General features: G+C 42.6%; 2 protein-coding genes across 2 annotated transcripts; one reads left to right on the forward strand and one right to left on the reverse strand.

The window, feature by feature from the left end:
- Positions 1–7,516: 7,516 nt before the first annotated feature.
- Positions 7,517–11,625, reverse strand: BKA55DRAFT_600042 (multidrug resistance protein 1, 2, 3; the record flags this gene model as incomplete). Its single annotated transcript, XM_046196468.1, has 2 exons — positions 7,517–11,503; positions 11,575–11,625. 2 exons carry the CDS (start codon positions 11,623–11,625, stop codon positions 7,517–7,519), a joined length of 4,038 nt encoding a protein of 1,345 aa, XP_046041531.1.
- A 1,744-nt stretch (positions 11,626–13,369) lies between these two features.
- On the forward strand, positions 13,370–27,559 carry BKA55DRAFT_529322 (ferrirhodin synthetase; the record flags this gene model as incomplete). Its single annotated transcript, XM_046189064.1, has 2 exons — positions 13,370–13,813; positions 13,871–27,559. 2 exons carry the CDS (start codon positions 13,370–13,372, stop codon positions 27,557–27,559), a joined length of 14,133 nt encoding a protein of 4,710 aa, XP_046041532.1.
- Positions 27,560–27,646: the final 87 nt, after the last annotated feature.

Below are 27,646 nucleotides of genomic sequence, written 5' to 3' on the forward strand. Positions count from 1 at the left end.
TTTAATTTACTTCCTTACTTTAATTTAAAAAACTTTAAAATAACCTACTTAGCATACTTTGCAGTATTATTAAGTATATCCTTAATCTAAGCCTATTTCTTTTCCTTTTAAAGAGGATTACTATCTAGAACTAAACCATCTAAAGGCATATTATTTACTAAATAAATCTTAACTCCTTTATGCTTATATATTATATTAACCTTAATGTTAGTAGTTCTGGATTCTAGCTTATTAGGGTCTAGGGGTATAGTGTATTTTAGGTCCTTTTTTCCTTTTTCCTTCTTCTTTCCTGCTCTAGTAGCTTTCTTCTTTATAGCTACTAGCTCTATATACTATCTAATCTCTTAACTTATACTCTTAAGGACTTCCTTATATTATTTTATACCCTCTTATATAATTAGCTTAATAACCTTATTTATAGATTCTTGGCTTATTATCCTAATAGTTAATAGGATATTATCCTCTTCTAAGCCTGTAATATCCTTAACTCCTGGCTTAATAAAGGAATTAATATTTATTTTAAATTAACTAATCTTTTAATTCTAGTCTTTACTAGCTCTTACCTAACTAATCCTGCTACTAAGGTAATAAACTTTATATTCTTTAGTTAGTAGATTAGGAGTATTAAACTGTCTTATAGTAAATAGTTAAATATAGCTTAGGTAGATTTAATAAAGGGTATATTAAGGATAAAAGGGATTAATATTATGGCTTCTAGGGCCATAAAGAGGCATTATAATATCTAAGTATTTACTAAATATACCTTAGCTTCTATTTAGCTAACTATTTTAAGCTTATCTCCTATAAAGGATATTATAGTTATATTTATATTAGTAATCTTTAGCTTATAATCTCTTATAATCCTTTTTAAGATAATATTTCCTTTAAATCCTATATTTACTATAGCTTTTATAACTATATTATCTAGGTTATTAAGTCTAACTATAATCTTTAGTAGTTCTTATACTTATATAAAAGTCTTATTACTATCCCTTAAGTAAAAGTTAACTCTAATACTATTAACTATTAGATTTATTAATTACTTAATATAGATTAAAACCTTATTATTTATAAAGTCCTCTTATATGTTTTATAGGGTTATTACTTAAGACTTTTCTTCTTACTCCTTAATAGTCTAAATAACTTATCTAGACTCTTATAAGGTATCCTTATCTTTAATAACCTTATACTCTCCTTTAGTTAGTACTAGGCCTGTTTTACTATCCTATATATAATCCTATATATAATTATTTAACTAATTAGTCTTTTCTTAATCCTTAGTCTTAAAGAGGATAGTATAAATGCCAGCTCTTTTACTTATATCTTCTTAATAGCTATTACTAAAATCCTAATTATTAAATTAAATTGCATTTATAAGCATTAAGCTATTCTAACTAGGCTTAGGGTTTCTAATTATTATATATAAGATCTTAGAAATACTATCTGCTATATCTATAAGTTTATCTACAAGCTCCTTACCTATTTATATATCTAGGGTTATTAGATTAGATAGGGAAATGCCAATTTTCTTTATATAAAAGTTGCTTTTAATATAGTTATAGATAAGAGCCTGGCATATATCTAGGTTATCTAATCCCTTAGCACCTTTCCCCTTTTTAATAAGACTAAGACTCCCTAAGTCCTTTTTTATAGTTCTCCTCTTAGGGACCTCGGCAACTTATATCTCTTCTTTATCTTTAATATAAACATACTTCCTTATATTTATATTTATATTAATATTAGAGACTTAAAGGTCTATAGGTAGTAGGATTACCTAATTAGTTAGTTCCTTATTATTACTAATATTAAATATAAGGAGATTTATTTAGGCTATCTTATAAGCCTTAAACTAAATATAGTTATTTACTCTATTTATTACTTCTATTAGAAGGTATATATTACTACTAGGGTAGGTATAGGGTAGAGTATATATCTTTAGATATAGAGGGTTCTTATTTAGGTACTCCTAAATAAGCTCTCCTAGCTTACCTTAGATATTCTAACTAATCCTTCTATTATTATACTTCTTTATAGCTATTATATTATAGTATAGGTAAGAGTTAGGAAACCTCTTAATCTAGGCATAAATAAGTCTTCTGACCCTAAAGTTACTCCTAACTCTATTAATAAGGGTGCTTAGGATAGGGGTTTCTTAAACACCTATCCAAGCTATGCCGCTTAAAACATTATAATTAGCCAAGTTATACTTCCTATTATACTCCAAGTTATAATAGGTCTTTAGAAAATGGCCTCTCTTAGTGCAATACTAGTATTAATACTGCTGCCCCTAATTAGTATACTAAGTATTAATATTTATATTAAACTCCTCTTTTAACTAATTAGTTAAAGTAATAGCTATTAAGTAAGTCTAAATTCCTAAATACTAAGGGAGAGATATTATTTAGTTTATAAGCTTCTTCTTTATTTAAGTATTAAGTATCTCTATATAATCCTTAATTAAATCCTTAATAGTATTTATTAAGTTAACCTGCAGCTTCTATATTATATTAGTAAGGTTATTAATATTAAGTTCCCTAGCTAGCTTTAAGTCCTTCTTAAAGATAACCTTAAAGGGGTTTTTAGCAGGCTTAGGTTTTTAGATCTTAAAGATATCCTTAATATCTTTAAGATAATAGTAATTCTTGGCTTTAGCTATCTTATTATTAGTAGTTAATCTAATTATTTAGGTCAGATCCTTATAAGGTATTGTTTTTATCTTATCTTAAGTCTTTTTATATTATAAGGCAACCTTATTTAGGACTTCTTAGTGGATAGCATTAAGAACGTTTTCTAACTAAGTGGTTTGCTCTTTATAGTTAGTATCTAGCTTTCTAAACTCAAACTAGTATTAGGTTAACTATTTAATTATTTAGGGGTAATCCTTAAGAAGTTATTCCTAGTTAAGCCTCTTAAGCCTGGCTTTAGGGCTATTAGAGGTAGTATTATCTTTAGTAATAAAGATTTCCTTAAGGTTTTTCTTAGCTTCCTCTTAGTTATACCCTTTATAGGCTTAATAAATATCTTCTATAAGAGTTAGAATAATGCATATCTCTAGCATTATAGCGCGTTTCCCCTTAGGCATATTAGTATTATCTATATAGCATTTAAAGAGATAAAGATATTTTAAAATATCCTTACTATTAAAGATAGCTATATATAGAGTCATTTAGTTAACTATAGTATAGGGCTTATACTTACAGATAGCCATAATAAGATCCTGGAGCTAGCTAGCTATTATAGCTAGGGCCATTATTACTTCCTGAGGTCGGTTTGACTAGGTTACTAGCTTAATAAATGCAGTCCTTATATTATTAGAGGATAAGGAAGTATTAGTAAAGCTTATTATAGTAAGTATTAATTAATTAATTAATATAGGGTGCTTTAGTAAGGTCTTTTCTAGATAGGGGAATAATTATAAGGAGCTATAGGTATCCCTTTTATTTATCTTTATTAAGATAATTATGCCAGCCGTTATTATAACTACTAGGTTCCTTATAATAGTCTAGAATATAATAAATATAAGAATATCTTATACTAAAGTCTTTAAAATCTAACTAATTAGTTAATTCTATAGGATTTCGGACTATTTTACTAGGATATTGGCAGGTTCGGTTATTATAAAAGTAACCTTTTTAAGTAATCTATACTTAAGTAGCTTAGTAAGCGCCCTAATGCTAGTTTTTAAGTTTAGTTAATCCTAGGCTATACTAGGTCTATTATAATCTATAATATATAATATAATCTTAATATTCTCCTGCCAGGTTAAGGCTAGATTTCTTTATATAGCAGATTCTAGCACTGCCTTAGTATAGGGAATTATTATAAAATAATACCAGCTCTGCAATTCTAATATTACTTTTTATATATATAAGCTATTTAGTTTTACTGCTTTTAGCTTAGTAACTAAGGGATTTATTGCCTCCTGTTGCTTCTATAAGCGGTTTTGTTATTTATCTTGGCCTTTTGCCTATTCTTTATCTAGTATATTTCCTTTCTCTTTAATTATTATAATCTATAGTTTAGGCAGTATAGAAGTGCCTCCTCTTTAAATAATTAGGTTATTCTAAAGTCCCTTTAGAGACTAACTATATTAATAAAGTAGATTTTCCAGGTTTTAAGGACTAATTTAAAGGTAAAGAGCAATAATAAAGAAAAGACTATATAAGATAATATCTTCTAATACTTCTTAACTGCAAGCTAAGTATAGACTGCTAGTTAGGTTTAATTAAGATAGGGTCTTTATTATAAGATAGAGAATTAAATAATTAGTTTAATAGTATTAAATATAAAGAAAAAAAAAAAAAGAATAAGAATTAAGTCTAAAGAAGCCTCTTAAAAAGCATAAGGAAAGTCTTTAGTCCTAAAGGGATATTACCCTTTTATACCTTGTTACCGTAGATATCCATCTGGCCCCTACTAACGAAGCTTAGACCTCTTACCCTGGAATGCTTGCCACAACCGTCACAATATATAAAGTTTTAGGATAAATATAAGGTAAATGCAGGGTTTAGAAATTAAAAGGAATTATATTAGGTTTTATATAAGTTAGTTAGTAAAAGTTAAACTAACCTAAAGTTATAACTAGTTTAATTAATTAAATATATATAATAGGGCATATAACTAATTAACCTTATATTTAAAAATAAATAAAGTAAAATTAGTAAAAAAGCAGTAATTTAAGCTAGGAAATATATTTATTATATATTTGAAATATTTTTAATTTAAATTATTAATTTTTTTTTAAATTTTATTTATATATAAGGTTAATTAACTATATGCCTTTTTATATATATTTAATTAATTAAGGTTAATTTAAATTTATATACTTAATTATTTAAATTAGGCTATAATAAAAAATAATTATTTTTAATTAAGTTAAACTTCTTTTTTAGAAAAAGTTTTTCTTAATAATTATAATAATTATATATAATATATAATTATTTTTACTTATAGCTTATTTTAAGGCAAATTTAATTATATTAATAAAATTATAATTAACTATATAATAGCCCTAATTAAGCTATAGGTTAATATAAATTAGTATTATAATACTATTAGTAATTAATATTTCCTAGTTTAAATTACTGCTTTTTTATAAATTTTACTTTAATAAATTTAAATTTATTTTTTAATAAGAAGTTTTTTATAATACTAATATTAATTATATATAAAGTATAAAGTTCTTTTTTATTAATTACTTTTAAAGTAAGCCTAATAGCTAAATTAAAATTATAATTAATTTTATAATAAATATAATTATATAACTATAAGCTACTTTATATAATAAGTATTAAGGTAATATAGCTATTAATTTATTAATATAAAAGGTTAAAAGGGAAGGTTAACTTAAAAAATATATTTTATAATAAATAAATTAGGTATAATATATTATAAAGGTTAATTAAGGTATAGTCCTTTAAATAAGTTAAAGAAAAAAGGTTAATTTAGCTATTAAGATTTAGTATTTATATTACTTAGTTAAGGTAATAATTATAGTATTAAGGCAGATAAACTATATTTAATTTTAATTTTAATAATAATAGCTTGCTATAAGGGTTTTATTATTTAAATTATTAATAAAAAAGCTAAAAAGCTTAATAGCCTTATATAAGGCTAAAGGTAAAAAGGGAAAAGAATTATTATTAATAATAATTATAATTAAAAAAAATTAAGTTAAATAACTAATAATAAGAATATAATAAATATTTAAAATATAATATATTTTAAAAACTCTTTTATTTATATTAATAATATATTATTATTATAATTAATTTACTTATTTAGTTATATAATTTATTTATTACCTTATTTAATTCTCTTTTTATTACTAATACTAAATATCTTTAACTTTAAGTAACTAAACTTATTTAAAACTTTATATATTTCTTTTACTTTCCTAGTCTCTAAGGTTTTACTTCCTCCTCGCCTTGCTTTATAATTATAGCCGTGGTCTGTAATACTAAAAACTAATGTAAAGTATCTTAGCCTTTTAGCTAGGTTATAAAAAGAAGGTTAGGGCTAGCTAATAAGCAAGGCATTTCAGTTAGTATATATATAGCTAGGTTTAGGCTATAATTAAAGCAGCTAATTATAATAATTTAACTTAATAAAGCTTTATTAGCTATATAGGTAATAAATATTTAAATTATATTAAATTCTAGAAATACTTAAATATACCTTTTAAGGCTAGTTTATAAACTTAAAAAAAAATAATAATAATAATATAAATATTAAATTTAAATAAAATTTCTTTTTAATTTTTTTTTAAAAAAAGAATATAAAATTATTATTATTTAAAAAAATAAAAAGTTTATTTTTTATTAAAAAATTTACTTTTTATATATTATTTTTTATAACTTAATAAGTTTATTAATAATAAAATTCTTTTTCTTTTTTAAAAGTTTAATAATTATAATAATATATATTTTAAAGTTATAAGTTATATATTATAAAATTTTAAAGTTTTAAAAGTTAAAATTAATATATTTTTATATTAAAATAAATCTTAATTTAAGGCTTTTAATTAATATATTTATTATTTTAATTAAATAAAATAATTATTTTATTATTATAATATATATTAACTAGTAATTTTATAATAATAATTATAAAAAGTAATAATATATTATAAGTATTATTAATATAATAAAATAAAATAATATATTATAAGTATTATTAATATAATAAAAAGAGATAATTTAATTAAAAAAGTAATTTATTTTTTAATAAGGCTAGATATAAAACTAAGGCATTTAGTTTATTCCTTAATTACCTGCCTCTTTATATAATAATTAAATCTACTTATATTAAACTAAGCTATATTAGGTTTATTATTAGCAGATTATATAAGGTATATATTAAGTATTATTAAAGTATTATATCTCTTAATAGTAAATTTAATATATATTAGGCTTAATTAATATAAAGAAGTTTTATTAATAGCTAATAAGCTAAAATCTATAAAAGTATTAATAAATATAATTTATATACTTAAGATTATAATAAGGATTAATAATAAAGTAGAATTAATCTCTTATAAACAGGTAATATTTATATATTAGTCTAGATAGATTATTAAAAAAGAGTCTTTAGTCCTTATCTTATTAGTAGACTGAACTGTTTGGAAGGTCGGTCTAATTTGAGAGAGTGGGTCTATTCCTGTGATTGGGAACAATAATGGGGCTCACGTGAAGTAACCGCTAGGGTCGTAACACTTTACCTAGTCAGTCTACCCCCCATGCTTAATGCACAGGCACCTACGGTGGAAAGGAAAGCATGGGGGTCGGTCTCTAGACCCTACCCGAGCAAAGTGAATGTAAGACCTCAACGGCTGTGTCACCATATGGACACATACATGCCGGTCCTCGGCTTTTCAGCAGATCACGACTTCAGCTTCCGCTTCTATTTTAATATCAGCGATAAGATTAATGCATTGATCTATAGTAAATACAAAATCCTACGCTAAAGGGTCGCGCAGCCAGTGGCTTCTACGAAAATAACTGTTATAATTGTGGATCTAGGATTGGATGGATTGTTGGATGACGCTTGAGCGGTATGTTTCGCTGCGTTCAATGAGCTCATGATGAGTGCCCTGCTCCACACACTGGCCTCCTTCAATCAAGAAGATGCAGTCTGCATGCTGAATAGTATTCAGGCGATGTGCAATGGCGATGATGGTTGTGCGACCTTTCAATGCCATAAGTGCATCTTGGATTCGCCTCTCAGACTCGCCATCCAATGCACTAGTAGACTCGTCGAGCAACAACAGGCGTGGATGACGCAGCAGAGCACGCGCGATTGATAGTCGCTGACGCTGGCCACCGGAGAACTGCTTGCCATCATGGGTGCACAGCGTCTGGTAGCCTTGGGGCAAGCTCATAATCACATCGTGAATACTGGCCGCGCGACAAGCTTCTTCCATCTCCTCCTGGCTTGGCTGATAACCGGGTCGAGCACCCAGGCCAAGATTGAAGGCGACGGAACCTTCGAAAAGCACATTTTCTTGGGGAACAAGCGCTATGTCGTCCCGAAATTCGGTTCCAAGTTGGCGTGTAATATCGGTCCCGTCCATGACCACAGCTCCACGATTAGGGCGGTAAAATCGCTCCAGCATTGTGAAGATGGTGGACTTGCCTGAACCACTTGGGCCAGCCAGGGCGCAGAATTGACCCGGCTGAATGTTCAAGCTAACGCCGCAGAGGACTGGATGCCCAGGTCGTGATGGGTACTCGAAGTGTACGTCTCGCAACTGGATGGACATGCCCTCACGAGATGAAAGTGGAACGCTCGAGCCCGCCGCCTCTGTGTCATAGAGCTTTTCAGAAAGAAGCAACTTGTAGTTGCCGGCTTTCTGGCCGCAGCTCTGAGGGTTCAGCTCGTCATCTGCCGAGTCTGTGGTGAGTAGCTTGTGAATATTAGATGCCGCAAGCCCCGCCTTGGAAATGTCAGGTGCAAGAGCGAACATCTGACTACATGATTGGGTACTGAAGAGGAGGGCAGGCAGAATAATGAAGAATTGGGTCTGAGAATAAAGACCAGCCACCACCTGTCGAGTACCCCACCAATAAGCCAGGGCATACACAAGGTTACTAATACTGAAAGCAAGAGCCAAGAAGACGTTGCCATATGCAATTGAACGCAGCGTCTCCTGATATGGTTCTCGCAATGCATGCTCATATCGAACGTTTGACTGGGTCTCCAGCGAGAAAGCCGACACTATCCGAATGTTGTCGACGGCCTCGACAGTGATCGAAGTTGCCTGGGCAAATGCCTTCTGATGTCTCTCAGCGAACTTTGCTTGCGTCCGTAGTTTCATTATGCCTGAAGCGAGGAGGACAGGAATGCACGGGGCCAGGACGATGGCAATCTTCCAAGCAATGGCGAAAGAGACGACGAGCCCAGCAACTAAATTGACAGCGGCAGCGAGAACAAGGCCAACGGTGGAGCCAGTGATGTTGCTCAGCGCACTGGCATCGCTAATGATGTAACTGATCAAAGTTCCAGGGGTGCGATCACCCATAACATGCCATCCTAAGGTCTGACTCAAGAGAGATTTGAGAGAGAGGATTCGAACCCGGGTCAGAATCTTTTCGGCTGCCCAGCCAAACGCACATCCACCGACGACGTTCGCCGAGAACTCTACCAGAGCCATGATGAAGAACAGAAGTCCATACAGGTGACCTCCGTGGCGGATATTATCTGCTCCTCCACAAGGGCTCAGGCTGCTGACAGTGTGGCCAAAGATGACAGCCTCCGCAATGTAACTACCACCAATTATGACGGACGCAGAAAGACCGAGGATAAGATAACCGATATTAGGACGGACCAATGCGAACATGAATTTGGCGGTGAGCCACCTAGGAGGATTCAAGTTGTCCGGCTCCTCTACCGTGTCATCTGAGCCAGTTCGCGTTTTGGTTTCCTCGCCAGAGGTCTTGCGAACGCTCTCCTGGACCGGCATTTCCTTGCTTCTGAGATCAGGCAACTCACAGTGGATAGAACTCTTATAGGGGCTCACAGTATCCTCAGACATGACTGGCATTTCCAGCGTCTCGAGGTTCTGGGACTGGACCATTTTGGCATAAACGCCACCTTTGGCAACCAGTTCAGCGTGGGGACCTTGCTCAACCACTTTGCCTTTATCGACGACCACAATCTTGTTGGCATCTTTGGCAGTGGCAAGTCGATGAGCTATCGATACCATGGTAACACGATCTTGTAGCTTGGCCAGCGCGTCTTGAATCAGCATTTCGCTGGTCGAATCCAAGGCTGCCGTGGCCTCGTCAAGGATCAGGATTGAGGGATCACGAACTAAAGCGCGTGCTAAAGCAATTCGCTGTTTCTGCCCACCGCTGAGTTGACTGCCGGCAGGCCCTGTGATTGTGGCTAGGCCATGCGCCATTGTTTCGATGAATGTTAACGCATTTGAACTCGCCGCCGCCTGTCGAACCAAATCAACTATTCTGGCCACCCTGTGGTCATGTGAACGAATAGCTTCGTTTGCTGGCATGCCGTTGCGTATGCTTGCTGCGAGATCAGCCAGAGCGGAACCCAAGACCACGGAAGTCAGATCCTTGTAACTCTCGTTAGACGAGTTTGCCAACCCATCGGCAATATTTTCAAGGATGGAGCGATCGAATAATGTCGGCTCTTGCTGTACATAGCCGATACTGCCTCGGAGGTACTTAACGTTCAAGTCCTGGAAGCGTTGGCTGCCGATCAGCAACTGTCCGGATGCCGGATCGTAGAAGCGCTCTAGGAGAGATAGTACAGTGGACTTGCCGCCTCCAGATGGTCCCACAATCGCTGTATGTTGTCGGGGAGGGATCGCCAGATTGAATCCATTCAATACAAGTGTATCGGGGCGGGAAGGATAGGAGAAGTGCACGTCACGAAAGACGATGTCTTCCTCACCAAAGGGAGCGTATGTGTCGCCCTCTCCTGACGTACCGTCAATGAGAGAGTCCCTGTTGATGACTGATTGTAGGCGATCAGAAGCGCCAGCGGCAGCAGCAAACATGTGAATGAACGGCGCCACCTGGCTGAGAATAAAAGACGCGTCGATCAAGACGAAAATGACAGTGTAAACTGCACCGACAGACACGCCACCTTGATTGGATTCAACAGCTTCGGCTATCTGACGAGAGCCAGCCCAGAAGGCTAAAGCGTTGGAGCTGTACGCGATAAAGTACAGAAGACCAAGTTGCACTGCGTGCGTGCCAGCCTTCTTGAGGGCGTCTTTGCGTGACTCAAGAAGGTGATCAGAGAACAACCTGATCAGACGATCACCGGAGCTAAAGGCATACACGAGTGGAAGATGCGACAGACTGGAGGAGGCGATAGCGGTGGCAGCGTCGACGTGGTTATTGATGCGAGTCGCGTATCTCTTGATGAAATAACCTCCGACGTACGACATGAGGAAGTAGCAGGGCACTACTGAGACCAGCATGCCCGCAATCTTGGGGGCTTTCATAAAGGCAACGATGTACGACGTGACGAAGTATGAGACAGTGGAGATGAGAATACCAACCTTTTCAGAGGTACCAGACTGCACCACTTCAATGTCACGCACCAGCCGTGATATAACGTCGCCAGAGGGAAGTCCTTCAATATAGGCCGTTTCTTGTCTGATGATGCTCTGGAAATAGCGTCGGCGGTATCGTCGAGCGATGCGCTCGCTGGCGTAACTCCAGCAGCTGCAGTGGATGTAGATGAAGCAGAAGTTGGCAATGGTGATGTAGATAACGTAGAGCACCTTTTTTCGCACACCATTCGTGACATCATTCGACGCCGATGCCGACGCCGACGCCGTTTCGGAGCAGGTTGTAGTATTGAGGTCGTTGATCAATTCACCGAAGACGATTCCCAGGAGGGGAAACGGAATGCCCGAGGCGATCGCGAAGAAGGTGCCAGCAGCGATGAGAAGAGCATCGAGCTTTGTGTAGCCCAAAGAAAAGAGAAGGTGTATAAATGCAAAGAACTTGCGGAATATATCCTTGACCCTCTGGGTCTGAACCAATGTCAATCTGTGTTCCGGCCGTGACATTCTGCAATGGATTGTATGCTATTACTTACCATTTTAAGGTGCGATGCCTCGCGGACACTGGGTTGGCTGCTTGACCGCATGGTGTTCAACACTGGCGCTTCTGTGACTACAGAGTCGAAACCAAGCTAGAAGTGTGAGAAGGGTCAAAAAGAGAAGAGTGAGCGAGAGACAAGCCCTGTCCGAGATCCTTACAATCTGTGATGACTCCGATAACGGCGCAATCACCAGCCGTAAGGGTACAGGGAGAGAGAGATGTACCATTGCGGATAATGCTGCAAGGATCTAGGATGGATTAATTGATAAATGCAGACGAGAAAAAACATATGTAACCTTCCTATTATGTAGGTTATAAGGGTTAACTAATATATAAAACGACTAATATTATTATGTTTTTTTTTATTTAAATAAAAATATTATTAAACTAAGTACTTCTATTAAGTTAAGTTCTTTATTAGATATATATACTATATGATAAATATAGTTATTAAATATAGCCTTAATACTATTACTATACTTTCTTTAAGGTTATTAAATACTACTAATATAAAGTATATGGCAAGTAAGTTTTTTCCTTAACTTCCTATTACTTACTCTACTGTAAAGAGAGGAGCACACACCGTGCTACCCTACCTGCATCCATAAAGAAAAAAATGGACCAAAAAATAACAACTTATCAATCTCCTGACCTTCGTGTTGGCTCTGTGAGGGACCCATGGCATTTCGTCTTCGGCCAATCACTGCATCCACGGTCCACACAGGATCCAATTTCCACTCGAATACGAGGTTAATGCAGAAGCGAAACTTGGTTGCTCGATCATCCGAGATTATTCGTTTGATAGATTGATAACTTTAAACCCATTTCTCGATCGGGCTAGGTTTGCTACCGCCCTGTTCTTCTCGAAACGTACGAGTTGACCGGACGAATCTACAAAGCCAGCGCTGGAGGGACTTTTGTAAAACCGACCGGTCTCTTTTTTTTTCCTTTCTCGGAGTTACGTTTTGGTTCCACCCGTGATACCCGGGAAACCGAAGGATCTCGTTCTACTTTCATTTTTGGGAGTCATCTGTTGGTTCCAGCCGTGATACCCGGGATTAGTTTCGTAAGAATTTATGGGTGTCTACAAATACATTGTTGCTGCAAGAGAGCTCGTGTCTACTTTGCACAGGGAAGCATTCAGAGGAGAGAACAGAAATTGGCAGTGGACTGGCTCTTGACCTTGTATCACTGATGTATTTGCTACTGGGTTTCGCCGCACATCTACTAGGATCATCACGCAACTCTGACATTTAAGACGGAGAAGAGTAGACCTATCAGAGGGTAACTGGGATGTTGGCCGGCCGATGCCCATGTATGAATTCTGTGGGACGTGGGGGCTTTCATTGCCATACTTTATCAGATTGATAAGATCGTCCACCTCACTCGGGCGTATAGCCCGATTCAAACTCGAAACAACATGTACCATAAGAAATAACCGCCCAACATTTGCATAACAAAGCGGGCTCTCCAATAGCCATGCGACCTCAACTACAAGTTTACCAATTTTATGGAATGGTTGGGTCCTGATGAACAATGTCATTTCAACCGGCATCGGCGTGTCCATGGTAATTATGACAGTTACAACCAAGGCGGTCCTTTTCAAGGTTATATCCCTCAATGTTCCATAGGGAGGTGGTGCAAGCTTTAAATGATTATGTATGGAAGTGATGTGAAGATCTGGCGCGATTTTGACTCCTTCAGTTTTGCTACAAAAAAGAATTAAAAAATTACAATAAAAAAATCATTCAATTATTTCGTTTTAATCTCCTATTCTATTCTCTGAAAAGATGACACCATCAATCATATGTGGTGAACAACCTGCTGGGACACCTCCAGCCACGAAAGTGCCAGCACTGGATATCCTCGATCATTACTTGGCTACCCCCGCGGAAGACTGTAAAGGTTTCACCGAGAAAATAAACCTACCATACTGTTTTAAAACTTCCAACGAGGCCAAATTTATTGAGTCTTATGCTCGACTTGTGTCGGGCTGTACTGGTGCAGACGAGGTCGCTTTCATCCTTGCCCGGGGTTCGGAGTCTGAGACATCATTGTCCTCCATTTCAGTTGTCTCTGCCGTGATTCATCATGGAACTCTGCAAGCGGGTGAGTCTCTCATGCCCCGCTGGGATGAATTGGATCTGTCGTTCTGCCAGGAAGACGAGATACAATTCGCTCTGGACTTGCGCACATCCGATCCTGGTGACGACCCCAAGCTAGAAAGACAAGATGTGAGAGCTACGTAGTCTGTTTTTTGTTTGTTCTGCTTTAGGCTGACCTTACGGTAGTTGTTCATCCTCCATATTCGACCAAGCGCGGCAGCAAACACGGTTACTATCCATATCTCCTATCCTTCTGAACGCATCCCTGAACAAGCGGCCACGCAACTTCTCAGAGTCTTCATTTCACAAATTGTCCCTGGCACTGAATTTGGTGATCACCTTGCCCCCCAGTCTTCTGTTGTCAACCACCCCCCTCTGCTAGAACCACCTCCTCGATTCAGTAGTAATTGGGATATTGCCACCAGAGCGACTCATCTACATGCGGGCTTTGAGTATTGGGCTTTCAAAACTCCAAACTCTCCCGCTGTAGATTTCGTCTTGTCCCTCTCGAACTCGAAGGAGCCCGCGCAGCATCAAGTCTTGAGCTACGGTATACTCAATAACGCCGCTAATTATTTGGCCTCCTGCCTGGTCGGCCTGGCATCTCAAGATACAATTACAGCAGATCAATATGTTCTCCCAGTCTACATGTCAACTTCTCCTGAGTTGTATATCTCCTACCTTGCCATTCTCAAAGCCGGCTTCGCATTCTCCCCGCTACCCATGGAAGCTCCCCTTGAACGGGTACGAGAGCTCATCCAGGACATATCACCTCCTGTTGTGCTCGGTATCGGTGAGAAGCCAGACGCATGGGCCGATCAAGGTATCCAGGCGACCCGGATTGATGTTAGTCGGATGTCTAGATGGACAACTCTGTCAAATCTAGACACGTCGGTTACGAATGCAGAGTGCAATTTTCAGCCACGGCCAATTTCCAGCTGTCAGTTGGCTTATTTGCTTTTCACCAGCGGATCGACTGGCAAACCCAAGGGAGTTCAAGTATCTCATTCAGCAGCAGCCTGCTCGATTGGGTCACACTCAACAGCTATTGTTCTTCCAGAACCACAAAATGGCAGTTTCCGCTGGTTTCAGTTTGCAGCGCCCACCTTTGATCCATCCATCATGGAAATCTTTGTCACCTTGAGCAACGGAGGAACGCTATGCGCCGCACCGCGGAACCTGACTTTAACAGACCCGGAAGGGACCATCAACGAAGCACGGGCAACCATAATGATGGCTACGCCTAGCTTAGCTGCGTTGTTACGACCATCTCGCCTCCAGACACTGAAGTCCCTATGGTGTATGGGTGAAAAGCTGAATCGAACTGTGATCGATAACTTTGGCCTTCGATCACCAGATACTACTTATACCCTAGCCAATTTCTACGGACCGACTGAAGCTGCCATTAACTGCACATTTTTGGCACCGGTCAAGTACTCAGTTCGGGGGTCAATCATTGGTGAAGCTCTTCCAACATGTTCTATGTTTATTCTGGATCATAGGAGCCAAGTACCCAAAGTGATGCCGACTGGATTTGTCGGAGAGCTTGCCATAGGGGGCCCTCAAGTAAGCAAAGGGTACTTGCATCAACCTGAAGAGACGGCCAAGGCTTATATCTCAAGCATGGAGTACGGTCGGCTGTATCGAACTGGTGATATGGCGCGTATTGTTTGGGATGAGTCTGGCAGACAGCTTATCGAGTTCCTTGGACGAATCAGCTCTGATCAAGTCAAACTGAGCGGCCGTCGTGTCGAGCTGGGCGAGATCGAGTCGGTTCTTGCCACTGTACATGGAGTGACTGAGTTGGTCGTTGCAGTCTCCAAATCGAGTGGTAATCGGGAGGGAAGTGACCAGATTGTTGCCTGCATCGTGACGAAGACGCAGTCATCAGATGAAAGGCAGGTTATTGTTGACAGCTGCTCTCGCAACAGTGACAAGTTCTTACCTGCCTACATGCGACCTTCAAGGTACATCTTCCTTGATAGTCTGCCGCGATCCAGCTCTGGGAAAGTCGATCGCAAGAGAGTATACTCCGAGATATCACAATCGAACAGATACCATACGTTCATTCCCTCAAGCGAGTCTCAGGATCTGTCCACTACCTACGATGAGCTTGATTCATACGACAAGCCATTGCAGACCTATACTCCGACTGTTCTCATGGAAGCGCTATGCGAGACGGTTGCCGAAGTAAGCTCTACTATTAGTCCAGAAACATCACTAGCCTCGCTTGGTTTGGAAAGCCTCGGAGCAGTGCGACTTCTCCAGAAGTTGCGAGATCACTCTATCAACGGCCTGGAAGTTGGAGACGTCCTCCAATCTAGAACTATTGGAGCTTTGGCAACCAAAGTTAGGCTCGCCTCTCAGACTGAAGGCTCGAGCTCAAAGAGTACTATCGATGAAGCACAACTTCGGAAGAGCCTTGATTCATTCGCCAAAAGAAACTTATCGGGTTGTGCCAAGAGGCTTGGATTACGTGAGGACCAGATTCAGTCGGTGCTACCAACTACAGCGACACAGTCAGGAATGCTTGCCAGCTTCTTGCGAGGTTCAAATGCCACAACTGTTTCTACCCCGACCTATATCTACCATTCAGTCATGCCTGTTTGTGATGGCGTTGACATTGAAAGGTTGAAAAGCTCCTGGGACACTGTGATGAGTAGCTACGACTCTTTCAGGACAGTATTTTGCCATCTGGATGACAACATGTCTCCTTTCGCTCAGTGTATTCTCAAACCGGGAGGCGATTTTGTCAAACCCACCTGGAGCACGTATAGCGCTGGCCTGGCATACGGCGATTACGATCTCGCTCTTGAGCAGGCCTGTCAAAATGCCGAAGCCAAAATTGATATTGGCATGAATCCTTCGCATATTTCGCTCGCCTCCTCCGCAAGCAAGTGTACTATTGTACTGAGCATGTTCCATGGTATATTTGATGGTGGTTCTCTTGAAATCCTCCTGCAAGATGTCACTGATGCTTACCAAGGCAGGCCTGTGCGAACGCGCACATCCTTGGAGCACATTGTGCATCGTCATTTCTCGGCCAACTTTGAGGCAGCTGCGCGATTCTGGAACAAGCATCTAGAAGGGCATTCGCCAGTTGGATTCCCATCTCTCACTCCGTATCAACCTGGTTCAAGCTCCAAAACTCAGATGGTCGAGGTCAACTCTCACATTGGGAACAGCGAACTGAAAAAGGCATCCAAGAGTATGGGCGCCACGCCTGTCTCTGTCCTCCAAGCGGCGTGGGCTTCAATTCTTCTGGCTTATTCTGGAACACCAGAACAAGATGTTGTGATCGGAAGCGTAGTATCAGGGAGACTGGATCCACGAACTGAGAACTGCATCGGTCCAACGTTTACCACCGTCCCCATTCGCCTTAGACTGGAGGACGAACAACTCAATGGGGTTGAGTGGACCAACCGCTCCGTTGCAGAGTCTCTTGTAGCATCAAATGCTGCATCACTCTCACACCTTCAACCTCGACTTGGCTCAGTAGTCACAGCAGACGGCCGCCTTCATTACGACACACTTTTGGCTTACCAAGACTTCAACACTGAGTCTGCATCTGAAGGGCTCTGGACTTCCATTCACCACCCTGCGATGGAGAATGACTTTGCGGTCATGGTAGAAGCCTGGCCAGGAAAGGACTCGAGTCTGACACTCAGGGCTACTTTCAATGATTCATACTTGGAATACGACGCTGCTGAGCTAATGCTCCGCGAAATGAGTCTCATCATCTCTCGCATCCTAAGTCAACCAGAGGAGAGCTTCTTGGGAAACCGTTTTGTTGGTGATTTGTCACTAAGATCCTGTCTTGATCAAGTCATATCCCAAGAGATTCCACCCAATGCCCTCATTCACTCTCAGTTCGAAGCTCACGCAAAGTCGGATCCTGACGACCATGCTCTACTTTTTAGAGGCAATCTCTTCGACGGAGATAGTCCAGCCAATATCTGCTGGACTTATGCGGAACTGAATGCTAAAGCCCAGTCCCTTGCAAACTTCATGGTATCTCACTTTGGACCATTGTCAGGGACCATTGTTCCTATACACATCGAGAAGAGCCCCGCGCTATATGTGGCCATCTTAGGTACTCTGAAGGCTGGTGGCGCTTGGTGCCCTATCGATGTGTATTCACCACCCCAACGTCGCTGCGACCTTATTGGCCGAACTGAAGCACAGTTGATTTTGACCTCATCTCGCGACTGCATTGGGATGGAGGCAGCCTTACCGAACGGCGTTATGACAGTCGATGTGTTCCCTTTCACACAAGAATCTGATTATTATATGGACGTCCAAGCTAGCGACTCACCTATCACTGACCCAACCAAAACGGCATATATGATCTGGACCAGTGGTACAACTGGTATGCCCAAGGGTGTACCCATTAGCCATTCGTCTGCTTTTGCAAGCATCAATTCTTTGATCGAAGCAATTCCCGGAACGAGAGATGGACAGCCCGTTCGATGTCTCCAATTCTCCCAACCTACATTCGACGTCTCTATTCAGGACCTATTTTTCACATGGAGCTCTGGTGGGTTGTTAATTTCGGCGCCTCGAGACGTGATGCTTGGTTCATTTGCGGAGCTCGCAAACGTGACCGGCGCGACTCATGCTCACCTTACCCCTACGTTCTCTGCTGGTCTGCAGAGGAGTAGTTGCAAGACTCTACAGACCATCACTATGATTGGCGAGAAGCTCCCGCAGCCTGTCGCTGACGACTGGGGACAGAACATGAGAGCCTTCAACACATATTGTCCGGCCGAGGCAACAATCGTTTCTACCCTTCGCGAGTTTGGAAACGAACAAAATCAAGTCAAGAGCGGAAACATTGGCTGGCCTTTGAAATCCGTCTCCGTATTTGTCACACAAGACAGTAAGTTCGTCATGAAGCATGCCGTCGGAGAACTGGCACTGGGTGGCCCTCAATTGTCTCCTGGCTATCTAAAGCAACCCGAGACAAACAAAGCAAAATACGTGTGGAACGAGGAATTCAACCAGATTCTCTATTACACTGGAGACCTAGTCCGTATGCTTTCAGACGGTTCGTTGGAATACATCAATCGAGCAGACGACCTTGTTAAACTTGGCGGTATTCGTGTTGAACTCAGTGAAATCAGCTTCTCCCTACGCCACTGTCACCCATTGGTCGAATCCATCGAAACCATGGTTCTCAAGCGTCCTGACAGACCAAACGAAGCTGTTGTGGCTTTCATCGCTGCCCCACAAGCTGTCGAGCCTAGCCAACAAGTACAGACCATCCTCTTGAACGACACTGCGATTGGCATTGCTCGCTCTGCTATCAGGGAGGCATCTGTCACTCTCCCAGGTCATATGATTCCGTCTACCTTTGTCGTTGTTCCGAGCATCCCCAAAACGCAGTCAGCCAAAGCCGATCGACGTGCGCTTCAGGCTCTGTACACGAGCTTGGACGTGGACGGCTGGGAGGCAGCTTGCCATACTCGGGATGAGAATTACGAAGCACCAAGTGATGAGATTGATAGTGATTTGAAGAAGAGCATCATCTGTAACATTTCATCCCTGTCTAGCGTCCCGGTAACTTCTTTCAACGAGTTGAGTAGGCTTCGCGGTTTGGGCATCGACTCCATTAGAGCCATTCGCCTTGCCTCACGCCTAAACGAAGCGGGTTACCGCATCTCCGTTGTTGATGTCCTACAATGCGAAACTGTCAAAGACCTGATCCTTTTGGCTGGTTCATGGTCGGAGGCTTGTCAGGCGGAGGATTTGTTTGATCTCGAGCATTTCAATCGGGAATGGCACCGAGACGTGTCGGTCTTGGTTTCGGGGAGCTTCTTCGTTTGCCCCGCAAGGGCCATTCAAGAGAGTTTCCTTAGCGAGACACTGACAACTTCGGAGATGTATTGGAGCCATCACTCCTTCAGTCTTCACTCAGACATAGACATTGGAAAACTCAAGCAGGCGCGGGACACTGTCTGTCAGAACAACGAGGCGCTTCGGATTGGTTTCCTTCCGGTTGCAGCCACTCAGAAGGAGGGTTTTAGCCACAGAGATTATTTCGGCGTCTTACAAATCATTTATGAGCAACACGAGGTTGACTGGAAGTACATTGAATGCACAAACAAGAGTTATCGACAAGACTTGCACCAGAGAATTGTCGCACTTCTGAACGAGCATCAATCAAGTTATTTCCAGCATCCGCCGTGGGCTGTCACCATCATGGACAATGACGGAGAGAAAACCATGGTTTTCTCTGTCCATCACGTCTTACACGACGGCCAGTCACTTGGGTACATCACCAGTGATGTCTGCTGTGCATACGGCGCTGAGGTGCCCAGCAGGCCTCAACTCCGGAACGTTCTGCCTCTCGTGCTCCCCAGCAACAAAGCGTGTCTCGATGCTCAGAGTTTCTGGGAACCAGAACTTGCTGAGTATGCAAAACTTGAAGTCCCTTCATGGCCGGACCTCACAGGGGAGAGAACCACGCCTGGGCAAGCAAAGCACCGCAATTTCATCACCGAGACAGTTCGGCTTTCATTTCCTGTCTCGCAATTAGAAGCAACGGTTGCTGGACTCGGTGTTTCATCCATCGCATCTGTTGTGCGAGCGGTCTTTGGACTTGTGCTGTTGAGTTACCTGGGAAACCCCGGCGTCGTATTTGCAGAGACACTATCGGATCGTGTGTTGGATGCAGATGTCGATCGTACCATCGGACCTCTCATTTCAGTTGTACCCGTACCATTCAACTCAAATGGCACCGTGAGAGAAGTGTTAGCAGAACAGCATCGCTTGTCCACAAATGCAAGAAAGTACCGCCATATCCATGCACGAGTCATCCGCAAGCTCCTGAACAAGAAACGAGGCGAGTGTCTGTATCCCGGCGTATTTACATTCCACTCCAGCAACGAGGTGGATCTTATGGCTGCCTCTGCTGGAACCGTCTGGGATCCGAAGCCAGATGACTTTGGGTTGGCTGTTGAGCATCCCATGGCTTTGAACGTGTATCAGGATCCTGATGGTATAGTCATCCTTCAAGCATCGTCGCTGGACACGATTATGAGTTCTGAGCAACTGGCCATCTTGGCCCACCAAATCGATGCCTTAGTTGGCGCCATGCTCTGTAATCCAGATGTGCCTCTAAAGTCTCTTCCTAGTTTGATCAGAAAGTCTTTAATATCCGTCTCAGCCCCTAACTCAAGCGATGCTGTGAAGGAATCATCAAATCTGAGTCCTGTACGCTGGATCGAGATCAACGCTGAACAGCACCCCATGTGGACAGCAGTCGAAGAGGCATTGTCAATCACCGAAACTGGAGTTGAGAAGCTCTGTATGAACTATGGTCAGCTCAACTCTGCTGCAAATCAAGTTGCAGCCTATCTCAACCACTACAAGATCAAGAATCGGACGGTTGCTCTGTGCTCTCGACGAAACCTTGCCTCTTATCCGGTACTTGTTGGAATTATCAAATCTGGGAATGCTTATCTTCCGATTGACGAAGGACTTCCTGATGATCGCAAGGCGTTTCTGATCGATGATGGCGATGCTCCTGTAGTATTCACTGAAACAGCTTTTGCCTCAAGCTTTCGGCATAGATCGAGCCAATGCCGGACTATATGCATTGACGAGCCATCATTCCAGCAAGAGTTACTAGGATTTCCGTCCGAGAATAAGACCTATGCAGCCGATCCTCACGATACTGCATACATTCTTTACACTTCTGGGTCGACCGGCAAGCCCAAAGGCGTCATGATAACTCGAGGTAATCTGTCTTCTTTCATCGAGTCTCTATCTGAGTTCGTTTGCAAGATTGCGCCAGCTACTCTCGACCTTGGTGGCAAGGGTCGTTGGTTAGGCCAGGCCAGTCGAGCTTTTGATCCTCATATAGCCGAGATGTTCTTCCCGTGGCGCCACGGCATGGCAACATCCACTGGCGCACGTTCACTATTGGTGGACGATTTCAGATTGACAGTTGCCAAGTTGGAGATCACCCATGCCGGTTTTGTCCCGTCTTTGCTTGATCAGGCTGACATCCGTCCCCGGGACTGCCCTAGTCTAAGACTCTTGAGTGTCGGTGGAGAGAAAATCTCCCAAAGGGTATTGGATACATGGGGCTGCGCAAGTCAGGTGGCCGTCATGAATGCCTATGGACCTACCGAGCTGACAGTTGGATGTTCATTTGCACTGGTCAATGAACATTCGACCTTGCGCAACATTGGGCTTCCCTTGTCGTCCTGTGCTTGTCATGTTCTTCTTCCCGACAGCCTCGACTATGCTCTCCGTGGGCAGACAGGGGAGCTTTGCTTCACGGGGGACCTTGTTGGGAAAGGATACTTGAACAGGCCTGATACCAAAGGGTTTGCCACCGGACCTGGTGGTGAGAAAATGTACCGGACGGGTGATATCGGAAGAATCATGCCAGATGGCAGTATCGAGTACCTTGGGCGTGGCGATGATCAAACCAAGATCCGTGGCCAACGGCTCGAGTTGGGCGAGGTTTCTGAGGTTTTGAGGACGTCTTCCAGAGACCCTATTGACGTTGTCACTATCATTGCCAAGCATCCTGGACTCGCACGCAGCCAGCTTGTCTCATTCATCGCCCGCTTAGGGGCGCAGCGATGCAGTTCGAAGGACATCCCGTCAGTCATCTCAGATGATATTTACACATTGGGCAAGTATATACAAAGCGCGTGTCGCCGAAAACTGCCCTGTTATATGGTCCCAGATATTGTTCTTCCTGTCAACTACATACCCTTTGCTGCCATGTCAGACAAGGTAAACAGCAATCTACTGCAGGAGCTGTTTGCAAGTATGCCCCTGCCTCAAGTTCTTGGCGGCAACGAGACTATGCATAACGGTCTGCACCAGGGCAGGGAGTTGACAACGGATGAAGAGGTTGTCATAGACGCCATCTGCGACACGATTGCAATTGAGCGGTCCACAATCTATCCGCATACAAACATCTTCGAGATTGGCATTGACAGCTTGAGCGCAATCAATCTCTCGGTCCGTCTTCGAAACGTTGGCCTGTCTGCTTCCGTCGCACTTGTTATGGGCAACCCTGTAGTGGAACAGCTCGCTCGCCTCCCGCGGGACTCAAGCCCAGCGTCGGAGGCAGATTCATCCTCGAAAGTGCAAACGAGATTCTCAAAGCTAGAAGCCGAGTTATTTGAAAGCCGACCATCCAATATACATCGGTCATCTGTAGCGTCTGTGAGACCCTGTTTGCCGCTTCAAGAGGGTCTTGTCGCACGATCCATGAACAGCAATTCAGATCTTTACGTCAACCATATCGTGCTGAAGATGAACTCATCTGTTGATCCGGCCAGGCTCCAAGCCGCATGGCAGGATACTATCAAAGAAACTGAAATCTTGAGAACGGTTTTTGTCCCGCTACCTTCGGAGATTGTACAGGTCATACTTGAGCCTAGCCATTGCGGCGATTGGACGGAGAGGCAGTACGACAGCTTTGAAGTGGCCATGGCAGACTTCCACTGTCGCCAGGACGCAATCGGGCGGGATATTACCAGTAATATAGCGTGTGTCCCACCCCTTCGCATTCTGCACGCAGTTAGCCCCGTCTCCAAACAAGCACTGGCGTTGTTCATCTCAATACATCACTGTCTCTACGACGGTGCATCACTCGGTATGTTGCTGCAAGATTTTGCTGCACGATACTTGGCAGTGGTTCCGCCTCCTAATCGAGGATCACCCGAGACCTTCATCAAGCATGTTTGTTCCCAAAATATGGAAAAGTCAGAATTGTACTGGCGTCAGATACTCTCCGATTGTAGACCAACGATTTTCAAAAAACCTGTATGGGACTCTACTGGGCATGCCCACTCCACGACACTGTCACAATCCCTCCCTGAACTCGAGAGCTGCGCCGCTGGACTGAAATCTACGTTATCCTCACTCATTCAGGCGGCTTTTGCTTTGGCCGTGGCCGACGCGGTAGGCTCATCTGATGTGACTTACGGCGTCGTACTTTCTGGAAGGGCACTTCCGGTCACAGGAGCCGACTCTGTGCTCTTACCATGCATTACTACTATTCCTGCTAGACTGCTCATAGAAAACCGATCTTCCGTGGAAGATGTCATCCAACATGTTCACAAGAGCACCGCCGAGGCCTTAGATTATCAACATACAGCTCTGCGACACATTCAACGATGGGTCAAAGCAGAGGGCCCCATCTTCGACTGTCTGTTCTCATTCATCAAATCTGCCCAAGAGCAGAGCCACGACTTATGGGAGGAAATGGAGAGCACCATGCCTTCAGATTACCCTATTGCCCTAGAGGTGGAGGCAGATGAAAAGAACAAGTGTGTTCGCATGACTTGTGGTTTTACATCAGCTTTCGGTCACCAAAATGATGCCCAAGATTTCATGGCAAAGATCAATCTGATTCTGTCTGCTGTGGTATCCAATCAACCCATGCCCCTTGATTCTCTACATTCTTCTTGGCCAGGCGCCACCGCCAAGATGGACACCAGGAAAGACTGGGACGACCATCAGTGGTCGAACCTCGAGCTCGAGATTTGCGGTATCGTCAAGCGTTTCTGTGGTTTAGAAGGCTTGCAGATATCCAAGAACGCGTCGTTCTTGAGTCTTGGACTGGATTCAGTGACCGCCATACGATTCTCCAGCCAGCTTCGTGATGCTGGAATTACTGTTTCATCGGGCGAGGTGATGCGCTTTCCATGCGTTGGGGCATTGGCTCACAGTATTATTGAGAAAGCCAGGGCAGGGGCTCCAAGCCCGCCACGGTCCAACTGCGATGATGATGTCCAGCTCGACGAGTTTGCATCTCAAGTGGAACGTCTCAGTCCAGATGACACGGTCGACTCCGTCTTCAAATGTAGTCCACTACAGAGTGCTATGATCACTCAAACCATTGGAGCCAACGGGGTTCTATATGTTCATCCGCACGTTGTAAGACTCGCAGAATCGACTAGTGTTGATCAGTTGAGGGAAGCATATCGCCTCACCATCATGGCCAATGACATACTGCGCACATCATTCCATCCGGCTCCCGAGATGGACTCTTCCTGGATTGGCATCGTCCACAGCCATGTCCCAGCTACTTGGCAAGAAGTCACTCTTCCATCGGGAACCGACGTCATCCAGGCGATCACACCATATGTCAAATTGGATACAGAATCGGCCTTTTCCACCCCACCAATTCAACCCGTGATCGTGAACGAGGCTGAAGGCAGACTCTTAGTTATCATCATGCATCATGCGCTCTATGATGGCGTCTCGCTGCCCTTTATCTTCGATGACCTAGCTTCAGCTTACCATGGCACCTCATTACCAAATCGCCCACGATTTGCAGACGCAGTCCGATCGCTGTCTCAGGATCAGTCCAAAGCTTGCCAATTCTGGATCAAGACTTTCGAAGGTTATGAAGTCACACCGTTACCGCGATTCCCTCATCACCAACCATCTCCAGAAATGTTCTATTCTGAAGCCGAGATTGAACTTGGTATGAAGCACATATCCGACAGCTGCAAGGAAATGGAGGTGACGGTGCAAAGTGTTGCCATTCTAGCATATGCAAAGGTCCTCGCCAAGATGACAGGGAAACAAGACGTTGCATTTGGCCAAGTGCTTGCCGGGCGCTCATCTTTGGAACCCGAAGCCGAACGTGTGGTTGGACCTCTCTTCAACACAGTGGCCATGAGGGTGACACTAGATCCCACATTCATCAGTAATCGAAGCAAGGTTCAGATGATACAGAATTTCACTATTGAGGCGCAAAGCCATGAGCATGCTCCTTTACACGAGGTTCAGAAGTCTCTGAGACGGAACGGGGCGCTCAGTGCAGCTGCGTTAGTCGACACATTGTTCGTGTTCCAGAATAATGTGCACATGTTGCAGGATAACCCGACAGATGATAAGATTTGGGTGCCCTATATCACGGATGACTACATTCCCGACTCAGAGTACAAGATGAATCTCGAGGTTGAACAAACAGACAAAGCAATCATGGTTCGCGTCTCGTGCCAAGGAGAAGTCATGGCTCAAGGGGATCTCGACCAGGCTGTCAAGGACTTTAGTAAAGCATTTTGCGATATTGTTGAACACCCCTCACGATGCGTGTCAATGTTCTCAGACGAGCTTCAGATCTTACCCCTCAGTCTTGGATCGTCTGCTGACGGCGTGGTCTCGGTGGCTGATACATCTGCGCCGCCTCATGAGTCTATCATCCGAGACATACTATCCAAAGTTTCCAAGGTGTCGGCGGAGTCCATTCAACCCGACACAAGCATCTTCAAAATAGGATTAGATTCACTTTCTGCGATTCGTGTTGCATCCATGTGCCGCGCTGCAGGACTCAAGGCAGGAGTTTCTGATGTTCTTCAGGGAAACACCCTCCGTGGTATTTCTCTACGGGTCAAGGGTATGCCCGAGGAGGCCATCAACGAGGATTCATTTATCGAGGACTACAGCAGTATCAAGCAAGAGGTGATTGGTCAGCTGGGCTTGACGCCGAATGCAATCGACAAGATCCTACCCTGCCTCAGCGGCCAGATGTATCATCTTGCTTCTTGGCTACAGACTGGGCGGATACTCTTCGAGCCCGCATGGCCATTCTCATGCTCCGAGCGCATCGACGTGGAAACTATGAGAGACGCTTGGTTCTCATTGCGCCATAACAACCCGGTCTTGAGGACTTGCTTTTATGCTGTCTCGCCTTCTGAAGCCGTTCAAGTTGTGTTGAGCGAATGTGACCGCAACGACAGCACATTCCAGGTCATGACATCTACGGAAACTCTCGAAAGTCTTGCCATCGCTCAGGCACGGGCAGCTGCCTTGAAGCCATCGTCCCTAAACACGCCGCCTGTACGACTTCTCCTTCTCAAGGCTGGCGATAGAGATGGAATTCATATTATCATGAATCACGCTATATACGATGCATGGACAATGCCTATCTTCATTAATGAGTTATCAGATCATTACCGCCGAGTTCAATCTCCACCCAGACCTGAATTTGCTTCATATATTGAATTCACACTGCAGTCATTAAAGAAGCTGGACGAGCCTGCCTACTGGCGCTCAGCAATTGGCCACAGCGCTCCCACGCTCGTCAAATGTACTCGCAGCGGCCAAGTGGATAACAAGAAGCCGCACAACACGCAACTGTTCGTCGGCGCTTGGGAGACAGTCAAGAACTGTGATCATCTAGACAGGGTCTGTCGCTCCGCAAACGTCTCCCTTCAAAGCATTGTCATCCTTGCAGTCTCCCGTATTCTTGCCCGTGATACTGGCCTATCAAGCCCAACACTGGGTCTATACCAAACTGGTCGATCGGCTGCTTTCAATGACATTGATCGCGTGACTGGCCCTTGTCTTAACGTGACTCCCCTCACAGTTCAAGATGCTTTACCTGATGGAGAGGTTGAGCCTATTGGAGTTGGTAAAAAGGCCCGCTGGATCCAAGACACACTAGCCGAACGAGTGCTGTATGAACAGAGTTCGTTACGTGATATCCTAACCTGTTGGAGGGAGGGCGTTGAGGACACCTCACTGCATTTGTTCAACGTGTGGCTGAACCTACTTTGGATGCAACCCCAATCCCAAGGCACGGAAGACGCTCCAGAGTCGACCCAATCAAACAGCTTGTTGAAGCATCTACCTATAGGCGTGCCTACGGACTTCATACCCCCAGAGCCTTTTCCGGATGAAGAAAGGTCCGCTACATCGGTTTCCAAACTCGACATATCCTACTTGCCGGAAGGAAACATCTACATTGACGTTGCACCTAATACTCGAACAGACGCGATTGACTTTGGTGTCCGTGTGCAGGGAGGTGTAATGGATGAAGAGGAAACCAGGGTCATGGTGGAGCGGATAGGAAAGGAGATTACAGCGCTGGTTCAAGGACTTCAATGATTCATTACTTGCTGTACATAAATCTGCAGGCTTTAAACTAGAATGCGGAAAGATACTATGCTAATAAGTTATATAAAGTTCTTAAGT

This window comes from Fusarium redolens (assembly GCF_020744475.1).
Source record: "Fusarium redolens strain MPI-CAGE-AT-0023 chromosome Unknown BKA55scaffold_32, whole genome shotgun sequence".
Lineage (NCBI taxonomy): Eukaryota > Fungi > Ascomycota > Sordariomycetes > Hypocreales > Nectriaceae > Fusarium > Fusarium redolens.